This window comes from Lontra canadensis, unplaced genomic scaffold (assembly GCF_010015895.1).
Source record: "Lontra canadensis isolate GAN:19392208 unplaced genomic scaffold, GSC_riverotter_1.0 scaffold36, whole genome shotgun sequence".
NCBI lineage: Eukaryota > Metazoa > Chordata > Mammalia > Carnivora > Mustelidae > Lontra > Lontra canadensis.
Window position 1 is genome coordinate 9,123,372 of NW_022631030.1, and position 18,125 is coordinate 9,141,496.

General features: G+C 41.6%; 1 protein-coding gene across 6 annotated transcripts in view; it reads right to left on the reverse strand.

Moving 5' to 3' along the window:
- MSANTD2 (Myb/SANT DNA binding domain containing 2) overlaps positions 1-17,805 on the reverse strand; it is a 31,754-nt gene extending 13,949 nt beyond the window's left edge. For 2 of the 6 annotated variants that reach the window (XM_032868812.1, XM_032868811.1), the window contains exon 1: positions 16,878-17,764. In XM_032868812.1, the coding sequence (XP_032724703.1) occupies positions 16,878-17,639 (762 nt within the window). In that variant the 5' untranslated portion in view covers positions 17,640-17,764. Of the gene's footprint in view, positions 1-1,138; positions 1,688-1,787; positions 1,895-16,877 lie in introns of those variants that run through there. The other 4 variants (XM_032868814.1, XM_032868813.1, XM_032868819.1 and 1 more) reach the window with 4 other exon arrangements.
- Between the last annotated feature and the right edge of the window lie 320 nt (positions 17,806-18,125).

Consider the following 18,125-nt stretch of genomic DNA (forward strand, 5'->3'; position numbering starts at 1 on the left):
GTAGTCATAATGGCTAAGCTCTAGCATCCTCCCATTTTAATACTGCCTAAAGACCAAAGGGTCTCAAAGAAATTGGCAATGTCTACACCAATTAGTCCTTAACCCGATGAGACTAAGTCTGATCTATTATTCTGCTGGAATTGTTCATATCGTGGTTGGCAGTATCTTAAAGAATGACCCTCAAACTTTGTCCTTAAGTCATGTGAACACTTGAAACTTTGTGTCTATATCACCATCCTTGCCAGATAATCTCTTTGGTAAAACTTTCTATAATACAATGATTGACAGCGAGTGGGGGAGCTGCCCAAGGCTCTAAGAGCAAAACCAGGTTCCATCTTCCAAAATATTATGAATGTTTTGAATGGAAAAGAACCTTGGAAATCATGTAGTCCACCTTCCTCACTTACCAACTGAGGAGACAAGGACCCAAGACAAGTAAGTATTCCTTTGAAAGGGATTTGGGTGGGGGGAGGGGAGGTACCAAATGCAAATATGAATGTTCCCTAAGAGAACTATTCCCTTAGATCATAAACTCTGGGAGGTAGAAATTATGTCTGCCTAGTTCACGGTTTCCGTGAGTCCAGAATAGTGCCTATCACATAAGGCTTCAATAGATATATTTATTAAGTAAATGAATTAAGGTAATTTTCACATTGTAAATCACTTGCAAGAAGAGCAATTTTTTTTCTTAGCGGAGAAAATCAGGAAACTCGACGTATAATCACGGTTTTGTATTATATATATAGAATCAATAAATCCAAGGTAGCTAAGGCTCCGCCTTGAAAAAAGCGGGAGCAGAAAAGGGTATGACACATAGATATGGCTATAATTAGCAAAGCAAATTCCCTTTGTAACAAAGGGACTAGCTGCAGAGGGCAAGGGCTATTTTAACAATATCTACCATGCTTGCTGTTATGGTTTCCTTTGGGTGGGGGAGGGGTCCACCCACCAAATAGGGCTCTGTTGCTCTGTCCAAATTTGATCATTTCTTATGCCTTACACATTAAATAAATAAAATATTCAAGAATATAAAGTACAGTTCTGTCAAAGATAGAAAAGGAAAAAAAAGACTCAATTGTTTCCTGGATTCTGATAGGGCCAGACAGAAGAAGGACCACCAGAAACCAAGAGATCTTACCTCTCTGGAGCCCCAGTCTCTGTGGGGAGCTGGCCAGGATTGGATATTTTTTCAGCTTGCGCCACATTCCAACTCTGGCTACGAGTGACTCACTTTTGTGTCTATAACTGGTCAGTCCTGGCTTCAGGAGGGAGAGACTCTTCAGGAGATTTTAATCCTCAGTGAGCATCAACTCCCCTACGTTTTCTAGGTTTCTCCGTGCTAGCAGGTGAGGGTCTTGTCCATTCAGATTATGAAGAAGAAAAACCCTCAAGGAGGGCAATAGTAACTGCTGAAAACACATCTTCCATTGCTCAAGGAACTATGTTCACAGGACTATCCATTTTCAATCCTATACTGTAGGTAAGGCATGTGGGTGTTCATAGAGTATCTCATCTTGGCAGCAACACCGTACAAGAGGACCTAGGAAGTGTGGTCATGTTTAAGGGCTTCTTTGGGATACGAGAATCTTTCTAGGCATGAAATCCTCAAGTGCTGCTCTATTGAGAACAAGACAGGTCAAAAAATTAGGGCTTTCTGAACTACTGAACTCTTTTGGACATAAGCAGCCACAGAGTTACAGCCATCAAAGACAGTCACATACCACTCTTTGTCTAGAACTTCCTCCCCATCTAAGTGGGGGAAAATCAGTTGTTTGGTAAGAATTCACCTGGATTAGGTTATTTTCACCTGCCCTCCTCCATCACTTCTGAAGCTGCTGTATTAGCATCTCTGTTAAATCTTTTTCTCAGTACTTCACACCCTGGGGCAGAACCTCAAAGGGACATTCGGATGATATTTAAAATGTTAACTTTTGTGAATATGTGAGAACTAAAAAAAAAAAACCAAAAACATATTCAAGAGTTATCTAAAATATTTCTAGGATAGCAGGGGAAAACCATTTATCTGTAAAGGCCTCCCACACAAACATCCTGCATTGCACACTAATTGGTCCATAATTAAGAACTACACACGCATACACACACACACACACACACACACACACACATTACAAAAACACCTCACACAGCTTTAGCATTACAACGTTGTACTGCTTCCCAAACACAGGGTACTTTCTGCTAGTAATGAGACCAGTGTTTAAAAGGAAAATGGTGCAGAGCAATTCTCCCCCCCACCAAAAATACAGTAAGCCACCTTACTCCTTTCATGTGAATCATGAAAGTTTTGTACATATTTTCTTACCCAAAACTACTATCTATTATGCAAAGATAATCTATACTACAAATTCTTTCCCTTAGTTAATTTGGCATATTTGGTTGTGACATGTAGACAAAATCATCTAAAAAGCGAGGTTATTAGAAATCCCCCATCATGCTATCTGGGTACAAGCATTAGTCTTGACTGAATCTGGGACAAGATTCAGACAATTGTTTTTAAAGGGGTAAATATTGAATTAAAGTTGAACTTCGAGTAACACGGATTTTAACTACAAGGGTCCACTTATACATGAATTTTTTTTGACAAATACATGACTGTAAATGTATTTTCTCTTTCTTGTGATTGTCTTAATATTTTTCTTTAGCTTATTTTATTGTAAGAATACAGTACGTAATACATATACAAAATATGTCAATCGACACTTCGTATTATCAGCAAGTCTTCTGGTCAACAGTAAGTTATTAGTAGTTAGGTTTTTGGGGATTTAAAAGTTATACCCAGACTTCTGACTGCACAAGGGGTTGGTGTCCCTAATCCCCATGTTGTTCAGGAGTCAACTGTACTTCAAAACGTGGGGTTTTTCTTTTGCATTTCCATGGTGTAAACTACAAATCATAAACACATGCACAGAACACATCTTCATATGCTGACAAATACCTTTTCAATGAAAGCCCTGAAAATAAGCATGTTTTAAGTTTATGCATTTGTCCTTTGGCAACCTGAACTTATTTAGGAAGTTGTTAGAAAGAAATTCAAGCAATCATAACACTTTCTATAGCTCATTTGGTAGCATTTTTATATTTTACTCTTACCTTTATGAGGCTTGCTAAAAGCAATAGCCATATGAAAAATGTAGTCTACAAAAACCAAACATTTTCCATATGTGGCTCAATGTCCCATGCAATGAAGGTAAAAACCATTAACTACCATTTTTCTCAGTGCCTACTGTATGCTGAGATTTGGGCTAAGCAGTTTATATTTATTATTCCTAATGTTTACTTTAATGCTAAAAGAGAGGGTCCCAGGAAACAGTCTGAGGAGGCAGGGCAGCAGTCTTATGAAGGAGAGCTCTTGAGAACGCCTATGAGAGACTGACCTGAACAGGGTTGGGGAGACAAACAGGTTGTAACAGAGGCCTCAGCTAACCTAAAATGAGGTGAGGGAACTGGGATGAGCCTTCAGAGTTGTCCTGAACTGGGGCAAGGAGGCTGTACCTTTGTATTTCAGCACTGGCCAGCCACTGGATTCAGGCTGCCCCTGGAGAGGGAGCCTAACCTTGGGAGAGACAGCTCCCTTGGGCAAAGAGAACTTCCTTCCTGGAATTCACCAGGAAGCCATGGCCAGTCATTGCTCCAAGCAGCCTGTGGTTGCGGGGTGGGGAGGTGGGGGGATGGGGGTAGACTGACTAGTGTCTCACTCCTGGAGGAGGGTCTGGGGAGTGTATCACAAGTATATGAAAGACACGTGATACATCCCTATTTAACTGAATAGAGAACTAAGGGCAAGGTAAGAGCTTATCCAAGGTCTCTATCAGAGCCTCCTTCACGCAGATGTAGGATTCAAAACTAGGACCCGGTATTCCTCTCTTCAGCAGACATTGAAAAGTAGAGAAAATCACTGTATTTACCTTTCTGCCATAGTTGCCGGAAGTTTATAACAGAGCTCATTTTAATATTTAGCAGAAGTAACCGTATTTACTTGGGTTACTCCCTGCACTGATTTCTTATTTTCTATTTTTAGCTTTCTTCCTATGCATATTTACTTTCTTTGACCCATTTACATTATGTATTACAAACAGCTCATCTCATCCTCATCATCTCTAAGAAGAGTACCTAAACCATTTACACATTAGGTGAGTGACGGCAGGCTTAGGTAATGAACACTCCATGGCCTCCTTTTGGTAACCCACATCCTTACCTGCTTTCACTGCCAAAAAGTAATTCTACTTTGTAAATTCCTTCTGCAGTTCAAACTTAACTTCCTTTAAGAGGAGTTGGTAGTTCAATAAATACCATCATTTATATAAAGATCTGAGTGAACTGAGTCTTTGATAATAAGACTATTTGTGTTTCAACACCTGTTGTAAACTCTTCCTTGGGTCTTCCAAGTCAAATGTTTTTCACTGTGCTTATAATCTTAGGACACCATGAATTACCTGCAAGAATTTTTAAAACATGTGTTTTCTATGTTAAGTAACATATATGAGCATAATAACATCCATGTTGCTATGTGTCTTTGCTATTACATTTGTTTATGATCACACTGTTGCCAAAAACTTAGTTCAACTGTCAACATTTTTTAAAATGTGGGCTGATGATTTATAAAGGGGTTAACTTAAACAAGTGGTTAAGAGCATGGATACAGACTGCTCAGTCCAACTTCACCACCTGCTAGCTTTGTAACTTTAGGTGAATTCATCTCACTGTGCCTCAATTTCTCCATCTGTTAGGTGGGGCTAATAACAGTACCTCTATCATAGATTTGTTGTGAGTGTTCAATGAAAAAATACAGAGCACTTAAAATAGTATCTACTGAATAGCTTGTCCTCAGTAAATGTTAGCCATTCTAACAAAAATGATAGTCACACCACATGGAGACCACTTATAAATAAAGGTTAGTTCAAATAGAAAAAGACAGCCCCAACGTTTTGTCACAAAGCACATGGTTAAGAATAACAAATCGTAGCAGTCCGTATCAGAATCTTGTCTGGAAAGCAAGTTTCAGCTAAACCACATCACCCAAGGTTAAAGGAATGCTAGCTTGATTTTCTGATTCTTAGTTTTATTGGTATGTAGAAGTATTTTAAAGTTATTTTTGTTTGATAGCATGTGAGATCAGCAAGTGTTATACCTAGATTTAGGTTTGTTACATATTAAGTAACATTGTTGCATAAACATGCTTTATTCAAGTTTCAGAAACACCAGGCTATACTAGCATAGCTTCTTCAACTTTTTGCTTGTCTTTCCTCTTTATATATATAAACCAATCAAATAACTATTTTCAAAGGTCTGTAGTCTTGGCGAGAATATGGTGACTAACACGGACATATAAAGAAAAGGGGAGAAAAAGAATCCTAACTAACTACAGGAATAGGCCTTACTCATCGAGCAACCTGCTCACAAGAAGCAGTAGGCAGAACAGCATGATCAAATAAGTATGAATGACCCATATATTTTCTTGGAGTTTAATGGAACAAAAAGCATGCGGATCTCTCATTCTTTTTTTGGTGCACGAAAACTTACTGGAATTAAAATCATGGAGCACCTGGGTGGCTCAGTCGGTTAAGCATCCGACTCTTGGATTTGACTAGGTCCCGATCTCATGCCTTGTGAGATGGAGCCCTGCTTCAGGCTTCAGGGTCTGTGCTCAGTGGGAGTCTGCTTGGATATTCTCTCCCTCTGTGCCTTCCCCGCCCTCCCCCCCCACCCCCCCCAATAAGTAAATATTTTTTTTTAATTAGATTCGCCACTTTTTGCAAAATAACATTTCACAGATATATAATTATGCTACCACGAAGTTAAAGTATCTCCACTGATTTCTCTTAATTTTATACTGTGGTTGTATATTACCATATAAAGGAGAAATACTCTTTTATACTGTTCAAAAACAGGCACAACTCTGAGCCCTCAAAGTCCAACTATTACCCATGTCTCCTAATTTGCAAAAGAGAGAAGGGACATTACCTGGTTATGCAAAAGACTGAGTAAGGGTGTTCATTATCTAATGACTGAATGAATATGAACAATGTTGTAGTTTGCTGCTTCATGGGGCAAACTTCAGTGACAACTGGACATATCACAATAAAAAGGTCTAATATAAAACCATATACTCATTCTTAATTCAGAAAAGGCAAACTGAACCTCTATGACTAACATACAATGAAAGATAAGAGTCAAATATTCCAAGGCGCCTGGCTGGCTCAGTCAGCAGAGCATGCGACTCTAGATCTCAGGGAGTTCAAGCCCCAGTCAGGCATGGAGCCTACTTTAAAAAAAAAAGAAAGAAAAAGAAAAGAAGCCCAAACATTGTAAGGTCAATAAGGTTGATATATTTGATCGGCCTTCTTTCTATTGTGCTAATTGTTTTGAAAATTGCATTATTTTAAATATCATATTGGTTTCTATCAGAATGTAAGCTCTTTGAAAGGGGTTTTCTTCGATTTTGTCCACTGATACATTTCCAGCACCTAAATCAATGCCTGGCATGCAGAAGCAGCTCAGATTTTTTGCTAAATGAATGAATGAATGAATGAATAAAACTTCCTTAGTATTTTATATGGTGACTGAGAGATCAAATATAAGGTGAGATTCTCTTTGACCTATCACACACTCTTCTTTCTAAATCATAAACCAGCTCCTTCCATTTAGAGAAAGTATCTGTAAATTTAAAATAATAATAATAAAAGCAGTTTTTGATAGATACGAACTTTATTCTGATTTTATTAATATCGATTACAAACAAAATTGACTTATTCGAATAAATGAAATCTGAAGGTAGATATTAGAGAAACAATATTGTGAGTTTCAAAAATTCAGGCTATTACAACAAAATAGTCTTACATAGGCTGAGAATATGCAACTAGAAAACAAATCTAAGTAAATAACTTCCATTCTATTGTATCAATTTATATTGAATGAAGTATTACTTGGTAGCTCAAAATACGTAATTTATGAATACAGCCAAGAACACATATATAAAAATAAAATAATGGCTGTTATTCCTAAAATATCTGAGGATAAACACAGATTTGTATTTTACTAAGGAATAACAATACATCCCACTAAGTGACAAGATAACACTTGCTTGATTAGTGCCAAGAAAAAAAAAAGGATTTCCATTGGCTCTCAAGGACTCTCTCAGCCACAATAGGTAAGAATTAAAACATTTAAATACATGCCTTATTCCAATACCCATTTTCCAGTGATTCAGAACAGCAGGGGGAAGACTCCGCATAGATTACAAACTCCAGATAATTTGTAACATATGCATACGAGGCACAGATTTGCATTCATTCCAGAACACTGAATGAAATTTTTGCGATGGTCATTAGCAGGCAGACGACCAAACTGCATGAACCCACCACAGAAATAAGATAAAAAAGAACCTGATAATCACAGAAATCCTAACAATCAATTGTTTCAAATCTACAGCTTTGTAGTACTGGTCTTTGTTTTTCAAAGTCAAGACATTTTTCCTCCCATATTTAAACCTTTTTAAACATTACATAGATATAACCTTCAAAAAGGAGGTGGGGGAGCTGCTATTCTACCTGATATGAGCATACTTCAGAGGGCCTGTACGACAATTAACATCTGAAATTGGAGATGGGACTTTTAGTTGTTGCCCTCTGGTAATGTTAGAAAAAGGAGGGGAAAAAAAAGGGCAGGATCATCAGTTCTGAAGCTCAGGGAGATGAGAATCCAAAAGAGTCTAGAATATATCTGCAAGGTAACATAGAGCTATGCTAAAATGGTGTTTTAGTTGGATCTCATTGGTTCTAGAACCAACTCTAAAAACGTAGGTTATGAGGCACTGTGATGATCTCTGAGGCTACGACAAAGATCCCGTGTAAGCTGGTAGAAGCTGTGTGCGGGGTTAAGATCTATCAAACCCTAGAGATCAGAATATTCAGATTTCCCAAGCAAGCCCTGCTGACTGAAATCTACTGTCTTCTCTGTTTTCATAACCACTGTTTTATTGCACTTCTTGTCCAGCTTACTGCAAAAAGCCTCTGAATGATCTGTGCTTCTGGTTTATGTCTCCAGTCTCGTTTCTTATCACTGCCCACATCCTTCCACCCTCTTTCCACGAACCCTAGGCTCACATTTCACCAGAATATCTGGGATGTGACCTGTTCCAAATTATGATGTTTCTGAAGTTCTGATACCTTTAATCTAAGAGCACAATGACTGGAAATATCTTGATCTCACCTCAGTATCTTCTCATCTTTTATCTAACTGCAGGTTATAGCTCATTAATGGACTGGGTTGGGAAATCCGAATTTCAGTAGGTTGTGATCACCTTTCTGCTATTTCTGGGGCGCCTGGGGGCTCAGTGGGTTAAAGCCTCTGCCTTTGGCTCAGGTCATGATCCCAGGGTCCTAGGATAGAGCCCCACATCTAGGGGGGAGCCTGCTTCCCTTCAGCAGGGAGCCTGCTTCCCTTCCTCTCTCTGCCTGCTTCTCTGCCTACTTGTGATCTGTCAAATAAATAAATAAATCTTTAACAAAACAAAACAAAAAAACCACCAAGGCATCAGAAAGAGCCACAGCAGCAAAATTTTAGAACTCAGTGTGCTGGGTGAGTGAGCAGCACACACTTGGCAACACCTTCCCCAGTCCCACGGGAGCCCAGGCAGGTCTGTCTCCCAAAGGGCTGAGTGTAAACATTAGAGGAGGGCAGACAGAGTGACAGAAGGAGGGAGGGTGTGTTGAGGGTGGGTGGGAGGGATCTGTTTGTCCCCTGGGGTTGAGCTTTTAACCTGTCTCCCTGCTTTAGTTCCTCCAGCATCTCCATCCTGTGGTCTCCCGGGTGTGCCCCATGTGGGGACCAATGTGACCCTGAGCTGCCAGTCCCCAAGGAGTAAGCCAGCTGCCCAGTACCAGTGGGAGTGGGCACCCCCATCCGCCCAGGTTTTCTCTGCACCAGTTTTAGGTGAGGGGACTTGAGGCTGTGGCTGGGGGAGGGAAAGATGAGAGGCACCAAAGGGACTGGGGTGAAAAGGGAGGCTGTGCTGCAAAGTAGCGGTGGTAGAGGAGGAGGACGATGCAGGGAGTGGACTGGAGAAAGGGAGCCTACCAGACGACAACGTGTTGGGTGCTTTCAGATACTGTATACTTGTCACACTCAAGAGGACATAAGGCCTAGTGGATTCGGAGCTAGGTTACTTGTGCTCACATTTAACAGAACATACCAGAGTGTACTATACATCGTTAACTAGAGAGTCATTTTGTGAATTAAATAAAGGAATGTCTGTGAAACAGTTTCAACAGTGAATAGCACGTGGCAAATGTTATATAAATCTTAGCTATAATCATTATAATTTTGTGAAAGTGTTTCAGTTACACATATGTATCATGGGAATATTAGGCCACAGGGTAAAATATTTGCCTTCTTATTGTATGTTCAGAAGATGTACTGCTTTGGGAGCATCTGGGTGGCTCAGTGGGTTAAAGCCTCTGCCTTCAGCTCAGGCCATGATCCCAGGGTCCTGGGATGGAGCCCGCACCAGGCTCTTTGTTCAGCAGGGAGTCTGCTTCCTCCTCTCTCTCTCTCTCTCTCTCTCTGCCTGCCTCTCTGCCTACTTGTGATCTCTGTCTGTCAAATAAATAAATAAAATCTTTTTAAAAAATTAATTAAAAAAAGAAAAGAAGATGTACTGCTTTGGTTTTTCTTTCCAGTATATAAGAATGAGATATATAACATGGGGCGCCTGGGTGGCGCAGTGGGTTAAGCCTCTGCCTTCGGCTCAGGTCATGATCCCAGGGTCCTGGGATGGAGCCCCACATCGGGCTCTCTGCTCCACAGGGAGCTTGCTTCCCCCTCCCCCTCTACCTGCCTCTCTACCTACCTGTGATCTCTCTCTATCTGTGTCAAATAAATAAATAAAATCTTAAAAAAAAAAAAAAAGAATTAGGTATATAACAGACATTTGCACAACTATAATCCAACACTATAAAAAGGTTACTCATCAACACATAAAATTGTCTAGAATTGGTATGTGCAAACTACTGTTATTCCAAAACTACCTGCACTGCACTTTTCTTGGTTCTTTAGAATACCACCAACTAGTCATCTGTACATTCTAAGTCCTACCTTCACCAATACCATGCCCTTTGGCAAACTGTTCCTCAACTGAAAGGCATGACTTTTTATGAGACTGACGCACTATCCACTGCGCTAACGAGGCACCTGAAAGCCATGCATTTTTTCTTAACAACTTACCACTTAAAAATGTTTTTGGAACTACAGCATTTAGATGTTTCCAGTTTAGGATTCATGAACAAAATATATTTTACTGTATTTGCAGTTTGCACTGTCCTAGGTTCTGCTGTTTCTGCCTTTTACCCCAACCGCTCATCTCTCTCTACTTTCTTCTGCTCAGTCTGGTCCCACTTTACCTCCAAGAGCCACCTCCTGAGAGTCTATGATGACATGCCTTTCCTGTGTGAGTCCAAAGCACCGTGACCATAATGCCAATGTGCTGCACAGACCTTACTCACAACACCGTCACTGTGCTTTCGTAGTCTGACTCCTTCACTGGAAGGTGACACTTGATGGTGGATAGTACCCTGCTGCACATCTAGAACCTTCCATGCAAGGTACTCAAATATTTGTGAGTGAATAATAAAAAAAAAAAAAAGTTAAGTGCCTAGTTCAGACTTTAGTATTTGAAGAAACCCTGTGACCTGTCAGTTGAGTCTGATGAAAGAGAATGGGCAAGATCTCTAAATCTTCCCACGGATTCTTGCATTCTAGCCAAGAGTTAAGCTCCAAAAGTTCCTCCCGTTTCCTAAGGGCAGTGGACTCCAAGGGCCCAGTCCCACTATATCTGCCAAGAAAGATATCAGAAAGATGCTCAGAGTTCTAAAGCAATGGCCTCCCACTGGGGTATCTTCTACTCTTTCTTAAATGATTAATGAAGGCCCCTTAAAACCTTAGGGATTCCTGGCATTCCCAGTCTAGGTCTTTATTTCTTAGGTGTAAAGCTTGGCCCCTTAATTTAGAATAACCAAAGCAAAATAGGTTAGTGATACTGTATCTTTACATATACCTTTACATCTTTAAATATAAGCGGAATATTGTCTGATCATCATTTTCAAGATGCGTTTGATAAAAATCTACAGATATGAATTTTGTGTGGATTTTTTTGATTCAGAGTACATTACTGAGTAAATTTATAGCAAATCTGCATCTTAGTCACCTCATACTAGACTTCCTATTTCCTATATCCTATTATCTTCTGTAGACTTTCATATAGAATGAAAAAATTTTAATGTCAGCTTTAAAATTCTTGGGAGTACATAAACAAAAAAGCTTAAATACCATTGTTCCAAAGCTGTTCTGGCCAATACAATAGCCAGTGGCCACACACATAAGGCTATTTAAATTAATTAAAATAATTAATAATCAAACAAAATTTAAAATTCAGTCACAGTAGCCACATTTCAAGTATTCCATAACCAGCTGTGGGTAGTGGCTACTGCATAGTGACTGACGGACAGTGCAGACAATAAGACACTCATATCACAGAAAGTTCTATCAGACGGTATCATCCCAGAGAACCAAGAATAGGACAAACTTTGCCTAGGCCACCTGAGGTTAAAACACATTATTTCTTGCACTAAAAGCTTTTCCTCCCTAGTACAGTGGACCATTTTTCTTGACTTCTTGATAGAAGTTACTTTACTTCTGAGCAGAAGTAAAGTAACAGGGAGGACAAGAAAAACGAACTCTGTGCTTCCCCTAAAAGTTTGAGTATGTAGCTAAGAGAACTGTTTCATAAAATAGACTTCTTTAGGACTCCAAATAACAACTTTTTACCTACACTGTTCAATATGGTAGCCACTAACCACATGTGGCATTTATAATTTAAAATTAAAATAATTTAAGGGGTGCCTGGATGGCTCAGTCGGTTAAGCGTCTGACTCTTAATTTCGGCTCAGGTCATGATCTCAAGGTCGTGAGATCGAGGGCCATGTCAAGCTCTGTGCTCAGCGTGGAGACTGTTTGTCTATCCCCTTCTGTTCCTGCCCCACTCACTCGATCTCTAAAATGATCAAAATATTTTTAAAAAGATTAAATTATTTAAAACAAAATATAACTTAAAATTCCTTCCTCTGGCACACAAATCACATTGCAAAGTCTCAAGAGCCACAAGTGACTGGTGGCTATCACAGTGAACTGTGTTAGACATAGAACATTTCCATCATCACGGAAAGTTTTATTAAATAGCACTGTACTATGTGCTTTTGAAGTTCTTTTTTCCTTTTACACATCCTCTTAATGAAGGACCCATAATAATTTCACTCCAGTCTTCACTAGATTTCCCAAAATGCCAAGAAATAAGCTTGGAAGCCTCTTCCTCCTAAGTTTTAACATGTGCTTGTTAGATGCTTACCTCCTAAACGGAAAGACTGTAAGAGTACGTTCAGTAGTCTATGATGGTCTATTCTCTAAAGATACACATCAAGCCTGTATCAGATTCACATGCAGGCAAGCATTCTGGAACACACAAGCTTCTGGGTGACAGTGGCAAGGGAACAACAAAAAAGGAATATGTCAAAAAATGGAAGCAAACAAATCTGACTAAATCCTTCTTACAAACTATTTGAGCCATATTCCGTATTTCTTGGAAATCTTTCAATGATAGTACAGAGGTACCATCTTGGCTGCAAACATCAGAGGAAAGTCCTCAGAGATGGGTAGAGGCTATTACAATGCTTATACAGGGACAAAGATATCTTCTGGCTCCATGTCACTTTACTCTAGTGGTTCTCGCAAACAAATAATGACAAAGCTTGAGAGCCAGAAGTGAAAGACCAAATGTACTATATGTTATTTGTCTGCTAAAGTACGAAATTTGTTCTAAAGGTTATGACAATGACTGATGAATAAATCTAAGAAATATCCCTAAAGAAACTGATCATTTTATTGGCTAGGCAGAAGACTCCCAACCACTTTTAAATTTGTCTTATGAGCAACCAGTACTGATCCAGCAAAAAAAAAAAAGCTTTTTAGGTCATACAACACCTTGCATTTCATCTTGAGGCAGAGCTAGAAGTACACATCTGTTTCAAAGACATAAAGCCAACTCTCAAGAGGCAAATTTTTGGAGAACACCCAAAAATATGGGACTTGAGAATGAGTTTTGCAGTGCATCAGATTAACTGACTGAAGTGTGAATACAGCATCTGGCCCCAAAGTGAATGCTTTCATGAATGCCAAGTCTAGATAGATCTTTCAACTACTACAGTATGGACTGTGATGAGATCTCTCCCTCCTTTGAAGTCATCACATTTATTGTCTGCTTTAGTCATATGACACTTAATCAAATACTGTATCACATACCAGCTCTTGTGTTGTAGAGCTTTTTAACTCTTTGCTGTGTGTACACAGACTTCAACTGCACTGGAAGCTCTTGGGCTGTATATTACAATTTTTAAAAATTTATCCTAACATCTAGCATACAGCCCTGCACATAGAAAGCACTCAAGTATTTGTGGATGGAGAGAAGGAGAAAAGTACTCTAGAGGAAGAGAAAAATCATGCAAGGACCAGACAGAAAACCACCTTATTATGTGTTTATCTGACTCTAAAATTAGAGTGGTCAATGGAATTGTTAGTGGACAAATTTCCCTCTGGCAAACAAAAAAAGCAACAAAACTTCAGAACCAGTCTGTGGATTAAGGCAGTCTCAAACACACCCATTTCATCTAAAGGACTGAATAAATACCAGTAACTGGCCATGTCAGACTTCAGAATGAAGCCCTTTACAGCAATAAGCAATGTTTCTACGTGACTTTAAGCTAAAACCCTGTGCACTTAGAAATACACATTCTCACTTGGATGGTATTCAAAAATAGTACTCTGGTAGCAAAATCCAAGAGTTATTAATTTCAAAATTTACAATTTTAATAGACAGGAAATCTAAAACACAGTCCAGAAAAGGGAAGTGATATGCTTTCAGTTTATTAAGGAAGATGTCTAGGGAAGAGGCTGGGCTACCACTCAGCTTTTTGATGCTTTCTTGTGATGAGATGGAAAGCTGTTACATTAACACGCTGAAACTAGGATTAAAGGAAAGTTTCATGGAAAAACCGAAGTTACTGTATATCTCTTCCCTCCTTTCAAATTTACAAGAAATCATTTACGGAGTTTTCATAATTGAGTTTTAATAAATATTTCAGATACATTCAGCCAGAAATTTAATTGACACAAATGATATTCCTTCCCTGAGAACCTCTGACATGAGCTCACATTTAAGTGAGCACATTAGTCTGTTTAGTAAGTTCCTCAAGGTCCGTATCTTCCTGTACTTCTTTTCTATTTTACAAAATCTAAATAAAGCAAAGAGGATGGTTGAATTTCTTTTTGCAGTTCTCATCAAGGCAATAAAGTTAAAGAAGAGATTTCTGAACCACACATGGCATTTTTGAAACTGGGATCTAAAGATTTGTTTTCAGGGATTTGAGATTCCCTGACGATATTTTTAAGGTTGTGTTATTTTCATAAACATATTCTGGATTACTTGGACATCCACCTCATAACTGGGTAAGGCTATGATTTCAGTGACAACATTTGCTTCTATGCTTAACATTACATTTAACCTAAGTCTTCTGGAGGGACAGAGCTTAGTTTTCAATGCAAAATTTTTCAAACGGGGTTTCAAAGTCTATTTTTGGATTAAAGCTTGAGTAACACTAATCTAGATTTCTATACGTTCCAAAATTCTCCTTTTAGACTTTATTTGGTAAATTTAATAAATACGTATCCAGTTACTATTATGTGCTAGACCCTGGAGATACATTACTGAATAAGAGAAACCAGAACTTGCCTTATGGTACTTATAATTCTAGCAGGAAAGACCAACATTCTTATAATGAAGTAATCCGGTTCCTTGGTTGAAATCACTTAACAAGTACAGAAAACACACACACACACACACACAGTTATCTGTCCCCTTCATCAACTACAACTGTTGATCAGAGAATCCATTATCATCAACATATTTTCCAAATATTCTAAGAGGTTGAGGTCAATTTGGTCTTACCTGTTTGAAAACAGGCAACTGACCCTCTTTTAAAAATTCTTCAGAGAAGCCTAATCTCCTGTTCTTGCTTTAGGTTATGCTTCTCATAACGAGACAAAGATGCAACCCAACTAGATATTTCCTGGTTACTTGAGAAACAATTTTATGGAGGGATTTCTATTCAGTGAGGTTTTGACAGCACAACACTTTTTCCATTTGGGAAATTTCTATGGGCAAAATCGATCAAGCTGAAACCGTTACAAATGCCTAAGTACACTTCTAAAGTCAAGAAAAGCTGATGGGTGGATGCTAATCAGCACAGTGCAAAAACCCTCCCAGAAATTTAACCTTGATGACCTTGAAATTGAACTTATAACTATTCTTTAATAGAAAAATGAAACAGTGGCTACTATTAGGTACTATTTTAGTCCTGTCGCTAAACAATCATTTTAATGACATCTTATTAAGTGGGGAGGAGGGGCAGGGAAGAGGGGACAAAAGAAGACCTAAAGGTACATGTTATCAAGTAAACCAACTCAATTTTGTAATTGAGAAATGGGTGCCAAATTCCTTGAACAATAGTAAGTTTGAAATATCTGTTTCTGACCCAAATTTTCTAAGAAACATTACCCCAGGATGAACACTACTTGAGCCAAGATCTCCTCAACTTGGGAGCAATCTCTGATTTCAGTGTGATTGCGATTGTTCTCACTGGATTTTTACCCCCAAAGAGCTCTGAAAAAGTGTCATCCCTACCAGAAAAGAAGTACACACATAACTTTGACTTTTAACAAGAAGTAGTTCATTGAAAACTGGGAGAAAGAATCCTAACAGAATGTTTTAGCAGACACTATGATGAGGGAACTAGCTTACCTATAAAACCACTCCCTAGCTGCCAATAATACAAATCTGAAAGCCTAGATTAAAAGTCAGTAGAAACAGCGAAAAGATAACCTGGCTGTTGATAAAAATTTCTAGTCCGAATTAAGCCTCTGTAGTTAAACATTCAGATACACAAAGATAGCCAGATGCACAATGAGAGCTGTACTTGTCACCACATCCGGCAAAATAACTAAAGCAGGGAAAAACTGGCTTTCGTGAAGGAGCTTAGTCAGAAACATAGCAGGGCCTCAAGCCAATCTAACTCTGGAGGCATCGACACTCCACAAATTCCAGACCAACTCTCAGCCAGGCTAACTTTAATTGCGCCCCTAACTCCACGATAACAATACAGTATCTGACTGCAATCAAACCTTTCCAATTCTCCAAAGCATCTCAAGTCTTATTCGTCCTTCGAAGCTCAAGTTAGAAGCAAGGCGACTGACACAAAGGCCAGTCGTCCAAAGGCGCTTTTTGCATGGCTCTGCACAGCCACTCATTTGAAAATTCCTAAACTGGGGGCTCACCGGCCCACCTCTTCTATCCTTCCTCAATCCCGCCCCGGCTGGTAAGCCTCTGCCTGGAAGCCCCTCGGCCTGGAACAAAGCGAGGGGCCCCGGCGGTGGGGGCGAGAGGCGCCAGTGACACGGGGACTGCCGCACAGCGCACAATGAGAAACTACCAACTTCAGAGCGCAGGAACATCCTCAATTGGCAAGAAAGAGGGGCGGCGGCAGGCACGCCCAACTTCAAACTCAGGAAACCTACGGGCTGGCGGCCATCTGGAAAAAAGCCCCCTTCCCAGGGAGAGAAGAAAAAGGCGGAGGAGATGCGAATCACCCACCGGGCCCCGGAGGGGAGCCCTGCGCTCAGACCGGCCCCCGCCCCCGAGGCCCGCTTCCCCGCCTTCTCTCTGCCTCTGGTTCGCTGCCCCAGGCCGGGCGGCCGGTTACCTTGATGCGCTCCCGGCACTGGGACGGGGTCCGCTCGTAGCCCAGCTCAGCCAGGGCCCGGGACACGCGCTCGTACATGGCTGGCCCAGGGGCCTTGCTGCCGAACACCGTGCCGGCTCCCTCCAGCTGCTGGTACCGCGCCTCCACCAGCCGCTCGTTGCCCCATACTGCGATGAGCGCGTTCGTCTCGGCCGGCGTCCACGACATGCCCCGGCAGGCGGCGGCGGCGGCTGCCGCAGCCCCGCCACCGCCGCCACCAGGGGAGAAGGAGACCGAGGACGAGGCGGCGCTGCGGCCCCCCAGCCCCAGCCCGAGACCCCCGGACGCCGCTGCCCCCGAGCCCGCTGCACTGCCCGGCCCGAGCGGGGAGGCACCCCGAGGCGTGGAAGGGTCGGACAGCGATGGATTTCCGTCGCTCAGGCCACCAGGAGAAGCCGGGGAGAGCACCTCCATCTTCGGGATTTTTAGCGGCGAGTTGGCGGGCAGCTCCGAGCCACAGGGCGCAGCCATCTTCCAAGCGGCCGCCGCTGCACCGCCCGGAAGTGACGCGCCCGCGCATCCGGCCGCCGCGGTCTCCGGGGCTGCCCTGGGGCCTGTCTCGCCTGTGGGCGGGCGGCTCCGGGCTCCTGCTGCCGAGTGGGAGCTGTCGGCTCCCCCAGGCCTCTCTCCGCGAGCCCTACCGCGCCGCGCGCTCCTCTCCCGGGGCGAGGGGCGGGGGTGAGGCGCGCCGAAGCCCCGAGCGGAGGAGAAGGGTGGGGGCATGAGGGCGCTGGTGTGAGGAACAGATTGGAGCCTTCCCACTTCCTCTCCAATCTCAGCCCCCGGGAGGAGGGGTGAGGCCCGCGAGGGGGCCCGGAGTTAAGGAGGACTTGACCATTTTGCTCTCTCGCTCGCTCTCCTCTCTCCCTCCTCTCTGCGTCTCCTCCCACCAGGCTGGCCTCGGGGTGCTGAGGCTGAAGTCCAGGGCGGGGACTGGGGAAAGCTGCGGAGGGTATATCCAGGAAGGGCCAAGGCTGAAGGAGTGCATTCCTGGGGGAGGCTTTAAAAAAGCAGTTGTGGATCGGGGTTAGAGATGGTAGCTGTGGCTTTTCAAGAAACCCATGTGCATTATTTGAAGAACAGCAACTCTGACTCCAGTTAAGATCTGTTTTCCAGTTAGCCTGGGTAACTCTGACGGTCTGTAGAAGAATGAGATGTCATTATCGCGTTTCTAATTTGTAGCTTAAATATGCTACAAACTCTGGAGCC